Raw genomic sequence first — 8,688 nt, 5'->3', positions numbered from 1 at the left:
AACATATAGGCTACTGATGTCACTGCAGTAGCCTCTTTTTTTTTTTTTTTTAACTATTACACATAAGAAATGTCTATTTAGGAGATTCTAGTCTGGATTGAATCTGTTTAGCCATAAGTGACGCAACATGTTTTTGTAGGACTACAATGTGACATGCATTTTTTTGGCAAAGTTAAAAAATGCCTCACTGTCAAAATCCCAAAGCTTCAGATGAAAACTTACTGAGTTGTAATTCAATGTGATGAGTCATTCTTTATAATGAGTTCTGATTAATATCTTCTCATCAAATAGTAATGTTCATATGTTTTAGAGGTTCAAGTGATTACATCCTTACTTTTGGTTAGTATTGAGTCAATATTACGGTATCACTGGTCCCTGTATTATATGTTTATATCGCATGTACCTACATCAGGTCTGTGAATGTGGGGGATTTTCCCAGAATGTGAAAATGTAGTGAGTCTGGCTGGGGGGACCAAAAAAGAGGGACGAATCATGACCACAATGCAATGCCATGCTGTGCCCTGCCCACACACACACACACACACACACACACACACACACACACACACACACACACACACACACACACACACACACACACACACACACACACAATATAATATCCCTTTCTCAAAAACCTGCTTATGAACACAGAGGGGAACTCCTGACCATAAAATCTGAATAGTTATCAAACAAGTAACCAAACTCTTACAAACAGCTTTACAGACAAACCACAACAGCAGGCGTTTACCGTGGAATTGCTTTGCTAAGCAGTGAGTACTTATGACTGAAATGCGCAACTCCCTCCCTCCTTCCATTTCCATTTTCTTTTTCAGGGTAAGAGGGGCTCTTTGTGGTTTGCCAGCCCTTTGGTATGTTGGAAAGGAAGCCAGGAATTGCAGATTTGAACTGACTCAGAACTATCACTACCTTGGAAGCTTATTTGGTTTCATGTTTCCAGTCCTCATTATCTGTCTAAGAATCAAACCGGTTCCAGTTTTGTTATGTGCGCAGCATACAAGCACCCATTACCAAGCTATTATTGGTAACTCTCCTTGTTTAGCTTTTCATTTCCACCGGCACGTCTCCTGTCAGATGATATGTCTGCAGCTGAGCTTTCCTTACCTCACGAGTCCTCAGCTGGAAGTTTTTCCCTTCATGATAACAGTTGTAGGTCCTCAGTAGTGACAAGATGTCAGACCTGAGGGTGAAGACAAAACCACAAAGGAAAGATTAGCTCTCACACAATGCAAGCAAAGAAGAAATTGAATATATGCAATCACCAATGTGATTTTACTTGAATGTATGTGATTACTGTGCAGTGCGGGAACTAAAAGGACTTACTTCGGTATGAGTTTCTCTTCACTGAGCTTCACGTAGGTCTGAGGCTCACCCATTCTGTCTTGAGTGCAGCTGTGGCAGAAAAAAATATGAGAAAAAAAAACATTAAAATATGACATATGGATTGAATGATCACAATATGCATATGAATTTAATGTGCTACTATGTTTCAATTTGATTCAATTTTGACACCGGAAAGCAGGGACAGAAATGAGGAGAAATCACATGGGGTTGTTGACACTGAGCCAACAAACTGATATGAGTCGCATTGTTGTGGCAAAGCTTAACAAAGCCTGGAAACTAATACTGTGTCTTCATGTCTCTTTCAAGGACAACTCCTGCCTTTGTGTGCAGCTTCTAATTAACAATTGGCGTAGAATTTACTGATGATAAGAAGCACCTCAGTTGTCTCTCTTGCACATTTTTTAAAGAAAACAATTGCTATCTTTTTTGTCTAATAAATTCAGTGCCCTCCCCCCCTCAAAAAAAAAAACAAAACAGGGAAATTCATTAACCACTATGTCCTTCAGAGTGTTGAGTCTTCTTTGACAAAAATGGAAGAATGCTGTCCCTGATCCCTGCATCCTGATGACTGTGTCCTGATTTCAGAGGGAAAGTGCTGTGGGGAATTTCCTGGTTTGGAAAGCCCAGCTCTGAGAGTGGGGGAGGAGCACAAGTATAAAACAGCCACATGTGGCTCAGAGGCTCAGTGTCAACGCTCAGCTTGCCTCCAATATGAAGCTTTGCCTTCAGTTAGTCTGTCAGCTCGTCTTCCTCCGCCTCTGCTGTGTTCTGATGGCAGGTAAGAATCTACAAATTGGTCTAAGCTTATATCTGTGTGTTTTTCTTTGATGAAATCTGGATGCAGTCAAAGCGAGGATTGTTGCTTGCGAACTTTACTGTCTTAACATGCAAACTTGCAGTAACTTAATCCCTGCTCGCGTTGCACTGTATTGACTTAACCTGTAATCCTGTTACTGTGTCTGTACAGTGAGAGAGTCAGACAGCACTTTTGTCCCGGGAAGATGCTTGTGCCCACACACACAACAAGGCGTGAAAGGCCAACTGAAAGAGCTCACAGTCTACCAAAAAAGCCCCAGCTGCAACAAAGTCACAGTCATGTGAGTACCAGATCCTGCAGATGCACACATCCATGCATACACACATCCAGATGAGTGTGACTAAAAGTGTGGATTTTCCATGTGTTTTTCAGAGTGACACTGAAGAAAGACAGTGAGCAAGTGTGTCTGAATCCAGAGGCACCGATGGGCAGACAGCTAATTCGCTGCTGGAATAGGTGAGCGCCTTGATCAGTGAAACTTAACTATTAGTAAAGACACACACTCGTTAAGGGCACAAACAGTGGACATGTCCTGAAAACCTTGGCTTTGTGAGGTTTTTGTAAGCCGGATATTGAAGCTTTGTAAACCCCAGAGGACTTTACAATCCTTCAATTTAGGTTGACCTTTGCATACGACAACAACAGATAACAGAATATTCTAGGTCCTATTTGGTTGTAGAAGGGCTCCACCCATCTTCATATTTCCCGTAAATTGTAGCCAACAGTATCTTATTTGTTGCCAAGTCATTTCTTGTAATAATAAAGCACCTATTGCCCCTGGCATGCTGGCGATCCTTGACTTTTCTATTGGAACCCAAATTTGCTTTTCATTTCTGTGTTTTTGATGGGTTCTCCTATATAAGCTATTTATGCCACTGCACACACTAAAGTCACGTTTTACATAAATGCATTATCACATCTAACAAGTGAAGAGGTTTGGTTTTCACACTAAAGTTTGAACCTCTGTGTGTGTTTTCCAGAGCTCATAAGTTGGGTCGTGATGTGAAACTGTGCCTGAAGAGGAGGAGAGGGAGAGGGAGAGGGAGAGGTGGTCAGCGCCAGCGGTCTCGACAGAGGAGCCACAGCCACAACACGCAAGCTTCATCCCCAAACTCCCAATAATCCACCAATAATCCTGCCAAACGAAATAAAGCTACTGCATGGAGAGAAGTGGGCACATGCTGATTCTTGCCTAACGATGGACTCTTAACTCCAGGCCACCGGCTGCTGTTAAAGAAACAGCACACTACCACTTCTTTTCTTTATTAATGTCTAACAGCTCAGACTTCAAGCTCCGCTGAATTGTTGTTTGGGCTGTAAATGAAACTCCTCTCAGCCAGCAGCTGGCGACTGTCTTTGTGCAAACGAATGATGTAAAACTAAGCCCTGGTGGCTGGTCAGAAACGTTAAGTTTTAACTTTAAAACAATATCAAATGGTCAGTACATTGTTTATGTGTAGTTCTGTGTATGCTAACTGAAATCTTTGTTAGTTATTTATTTTTATATGAATATGGGAATTTTTTCAGACTTTGTTTAATCTTTTTTTAATAAATATATATGAACAATAGCGCGGCCTTGGGTGTTATTTCTGTTAAAGCTCCTGACTTCAGAACTGAAGGCTGATTACTTTCTTGGCAGGATATGAGAGGTCACTTCGCCCACAGTCTCAGCTTTGGTTAATAAACTACAGGATGTGAGTCAGCACCAGGGACAGAACAAACATATCTCATTCAAAACATCTGGACAAAGCTATAACAGGAGCTTGTGTGTTGCATCTCTACTGTAAAATTTAATGAGGTGACCACTTAATGTAAGAGCATTACCTGGAGGTGTTTTGGAAAACAAGACTCCATTGATTGTGCATATCATAGATTGTAATGTTTTATACTTTTATGGATGTGTCTTTTGTGTCTCGTGTTGCACAACAGACCCTGAGATATCCAGGTGATTAGGGCGTGGATCATTGAAAGTGAGTGTTTATGGAGACTGACTCACAAACATGCTTCAAACCAGCTCTGAGATTTCTTATAAAGCATGTGACACCAATGGAGCCACAAGACAGAAAACACACACACACACACACACACACACACACACACACACACACACACACACACACACACACACACAAAATACTTTTGCCTATTTTTGCCCTGCTCTCACATCAATCTGGATATCATAGATAATAGATATCACATAACCAAGGCAAGTGCCAACCTGTGTCATTTCCCACCAAAGGGAATTGATGTGGTCTGTTGCAAAACTGCCATGTGATTGCTCAACAGTTCACAGCACACGATGGTAAAACAGAAAGTGAAAGTAAACTGCTCAACAAGATGGCCTTTGTCAGAGACAGAGCTGGCTGAGGATTTTTCCGTATTTGGTGTGTTATAGATGAACACAGAGAAGGAATTCGGGTCCCTTTCAGACCCCATACTATTCATTGCTGATGGGATTAGAGCGGATAATAACTGAGAGGATATGGCAACAGGCGTCCGGATAACTGTCTTGTTTCTGGATGGCATGCAACCAACAGACTCCCCTTAAAATCCTACGCACACTTACTCAAGTACCTAATGAATGAATGTACAGACATTGTACTTTTTACATTTATGTGACAGCTATAGTTACTTCCTGCATTGTTCAATAATAAACTACCCAACAGAATATCAATAATTAAAAGTTGGCTTCATCTTAACCAAATGGTTTAAATGCTACTTAATGTATATGTAATAATAACACAATGACAATTATACAAGCACTTGCATTCTGTTCTGCTATGCTGCTGCCACTGTATTGTATGAGCTTGTAATTGAGTATTTAGTACTACTACTGCTTCTACAGACAAAACACTGAATATTACTACCAGTTAAAATGTAATCTTTATCAAACTCTTTAACCCTTGAACACAAATTGCAGATTTGCTTCACATTTACTGCAACTCACTACACATTTACCTGCAATGCAAAAGTGAGCACATTCTTTAATACACACTCACAACTGATTCATGAACAACCTTTTGTAGTGCGCTAATGATCAAGGTGTAATGGTGTTGTAATCAAAAGTAATAGATTTGTGTTATCTGAAGTGAAACATTTGGTGTACATAAGGTGATGTGAGTTTGAGTCTTCCTTTTTTACTGTATAGGTCTGATTTTTTTCTATAGGAATTGTATTCAGATTATATAAGATTATATGAATAAGAAAAAAAACATATCTTGTTAAAATGCATGTAACATTGGAGGTTACATTTGAATACTTGCCTCTAAAATAGCTGTCACTCTAGCCCCATAACCATGACATTGATGTTACAATGGTGCCACCTAATGTTTAAAGTGTGATGTACACCAAACTTTATTGAGATCTTCATCCGGTGAAGCAGAATTGGCTCCTTCTTACAAACTGATAGGCCATTAAGCAGCTCAATCAAAGAGTGTTTTATTGTTTCAAATTTACAGGGACTGTGGTCTCTCTTCACTATGACAACATCTGCAGGGACAGAGCCTGTAGGACACTGGACAACTTTAATGTATATATACTCCAAAGTGCTAAAGCTCTGAGCTCTTGGTTGAGACTCTCCCAGTAGCCTACTGTCTGAGATGAGCTATGGAGTTGTAGTGTAACATTGATTCATTTGCTTTTCTTGCAGCTGAAACAGAAGTTACAGGAAAATAAAAGAGAAAATGCTTGCATGAGCAGCGGTAGTGACCACAAAAACCAGGAAACAAGACTGCCCAGTAATGACCATGCAACTGTCTGACTGGGAAGTGACTCCGGGAAGTGACACATTCAGCTGAACAATGAACACTGAGCATGAAAAACTGAGAAAAAAAGATTTGTCTTGAATTTCTGTCACACTGCTGCTAACACTTCTTATCCTCACAGTTATGGATTAACATCCAAATTCAAACTCCTCTGATAGACTCTTTATCTACATGAAAATGCATTAAATGTTGATTACTGAGGCAATAGCTGCACCTATCAGCCCTCCTCCCTCCCTGTAATGACCTCTGCCCATCTTCACTTACATCCAAGGCAACTGCTGACAAGGTAGGTGCACAATGGGATGGGATGGTCAGTCTATCTCTCGTACACATTTATACGAAATAATGGGTCTATAAATATTCCATAACTTAAAGGATTCCAGTCTGTCACCATTATTATGAATTATTCAGCCTCTGCACATGGCTGCATGGGAGATGGACCAAAGGCTTGGAGCTGTGCAAAGACGATAGGAGTTACTTTACTGGGTGATGCTGGTTTTGGTAAAAAAATTTCATGTTCATGTCTCTGTGACTGAATCACGCATCTACCTCTGTGTGTGTAAGCTCCCTCGGTGGACAAAGAGCCTTCACTGCAGGTCTGCTAATTGGTTTGATCATCGCGAGATTCGTATCCAATTATCGCACCAACACTGGCAGCTGCGCCCGAAGACGATCCATTCCCATGCGTAAAATGTCCAGGAGTGCTCCGCACAGCGCACATACGCACAAACGTCAAAATTTTCGAGACAAACGCTGACTGGAAAGAGGCATTTCCCTGCAAACCACTTGATGAAGATTGATCTATTTCTATTGCAGCTCTTACTGTAACGAATGTCTAGTTTTAATATAGGAGTAAAGCAGATTCAAGCTTACGGAAGGGAAAGTTTTTGTAGCATTTGCCACAGTATTAATATTCCTGAATGCAGAAAAAAAAAACAACTGTTACCGTTAGTAACCTGCATCCAACTTCAGAAGCCCATTACATTTTTGTTTGTTTTTCAGGCTTTCACCGAGTGATTTTAATATTTAAAGTTCCTGCCTCCGGCTCTCCTCTTACATAAAATATGCTGCAGTAATTTCGATGAGTGTGGGTCTTACCATAGCAGAGCGGGTCCTCCGTCTTCTTCCGTATATCTACCAGCGATGTTCGCTATCCTCCTTATCCTTCGTTATCTTCATGCCTCCTCGGCCGTGCGGCATTCAGAGCTGGAGAAAACTGACAACAGGGTGATCCAATAGCAGGCAGCACTGACGCGCCTTAGCCAATCAGCATTGAAAGTGGGCGGGACCAACACTGTCAAGGTTGCATACCTCTCTCCTCCTGCTCAAGGTGCATCTGAGTTTACCATCACCTTTTATATAATATGTTTTTTTATTATTGTTTGTTGTGTTTTATGTTTTTACTCCACTTTTTTTTTCTTCTGTGAATGTTTCGACAAGTGTGTTTAAGTGTGTTGATTGACAGACTCAAATCAGTTGCATTAACACAATACAAAGAATCAACTCTGTATATTGATTGTCCTGTCACATATGCAGTGATAAGAAAATTGAATTCCTCTAGCACAGCTACCACTAAAACACCGGCCCTGTTTTTTTTTTTGTTTTTTTTTTTCCAGCCCAGCAGTAAAGGAAGAAGTCTCTGTGACCTGTTAAGATTTATTTCACCCATCCTGTTTTTGAGCCTGGACCTGGACCCATCTAGGAAACTATTGTAGGGTGGAAACACAAGCTGTAGGAAGTCTCTCTCTCTCTCTCTCTCTCTCTCTCTCTCTCTCTCTCTCTCTCTCTCTCTCTCTCTCTGTCTGTCTGAATAGGATTTATGATTTAATGTGCACAGAGGAAGTAAGTTGTTCCAGCAGCTGAATAACTTCCCTCACAGAGAACAGCTCACTCCAAAGGATATGGGTACGGGAAGAAGTTGGTGGGGCGTTTATGGAAGTGGATTGGAAATACTGACGTTCTTTTCCCTCTCTTTTGTTTATTATTGGGTCACTCAGCTGCTAATTGACCAGATATACTTGTGAAGGAGGACAATGCAGCCCTGATTACGGCCCACTGAGAGGCCTCAGCAAACTCTGAACAAAGACTCTCTGTTTTCTCCATAAAGCACCAAAACATCTCCTGACTGGACTCACATGTCATGGCTTTGATATATAGAGCAAAAAAAAAAAAAAAAAAAAAAAAAATGTTCCAAAGGTTGAAAGAAGGAATGACACCATGTACAGTAGCTGCTGGTAATGTAGATTGTGTCTAACATAGACAATAACCCAGTTGTTTCACCCACAGGCTATGTATGTGTGTTTTCACAAGCCTACTGTCTGGCCCCAGTTCTCAGCGAGGTGCTTTCTGATGAATGAGGCTATCTGCTTCTATTGATTCTCTCCTTAGCTTTGATGCTGCAGAGATATTGCCTCTTAAGGCTACATACAGTTACATACCAAGTGTTCAGTGAACAAAGGACTGGGGGATAAGGTGTGTGATGCCGTGTGTGTGTTTTGACAGAGCAAAACGCTATTGATTTATGACCTGAACAAAAGAGGAGGGTCTCTATGGAGAAATGTATCCTGCGTATCATGATGAAACAAATGAAACAATAATACAGGCTTTTCATGCCCACCTTTGTGTCATGAATATACTGATTTCAAGGTGATTTATAGAGCTTGAGTCTGAGTCACACGCCTTATTAATATCGTCAATGCACAGCGTATGATATATTATTAATGCATGAATAATACTTGTAAT

The 8,688-nt window shown here is 40.7% G+C and overlaps 2 protein-coding genes across 4 annotated transcripts in view; one reads left to right on the top strand and one right to left on the bottom strand.

Moving 5' to 3' along the window:
* Positions 1-7,172, bottom strand: part of rassf4a (Ras association domain family member 4a) — an 18,813-nt gene extending 11,641 nt beyond the window's left edge. For 2 of the 3 annotated variants that reach the window (XM_071480754.1, XM_071480757.1), the window contains exons 1-3: positions 7,045-7,172; positions 1,345-1,413; positions 1,126-1,201 (exon numbers count right to left, since the gene is read on the bottom strand). In XM_071480754.1, the coding sequence (XP_071336855.1) occupies positions 1,126-1,201; positions 1,345-1,397 (129 nt within the window). In that variant the 5' untranslated portion in view covers positions 1,398-1,413; positions 7,045-7,172. Of the gene's footprint in view, positions 1-1,125; positions 1,202-1,344; positions 1,414-1,856; positions 1,939-7,044 lie in introns of those variants that run through there. The other variant, XM_071480756.1, reaches the window with a different exon arrangement.
* LOC139622976 (C-X-C motif chemokine 10-like) lies at positions 1,988-3,750 on the top strand. Its single transcript, XM_071480760.1, has 4 exons — positions 1,988-2,143; positions 2,333-2,462; positions 2,555-2,638; positions 3,163-3,750. Exons 1-4 carry the CDS (start codon positions 2,077-2,079, stop codon positions 3,302-3,304), a joined length of 423 nt encoding a protein of 140 aa, XP_071336861.1. The 5' UTR covers positions 1,988-2,076; the 3' UTR covers positions 3,305-3,750.
* Positions 7,173-8,688: the final 1,516 nt, after the last annotated feature.

Source organism: Trachinotus anak, unplaced genomic scaffold (genome assembly GCF_046630095.1).
Source record: "Trachinotus anak isolate AG129_WGS33_773 ecotype Australia unplaced genomic scaffold, CSIRO_AGI_Tana_v1 ptg000007l, whole genome shotgun sequence".
Classification (NCBI taxonomy): Eukaryota; Metazoa; Chordata; class Actinopteri; order Carangiformes; family Carangidae; genus Trachinotus; species Trachinotus anak.
Note: the sequence above shows the minus strand (reverse complement) of the source record. Positions and strands in the feature narration are given on the sequence as shown.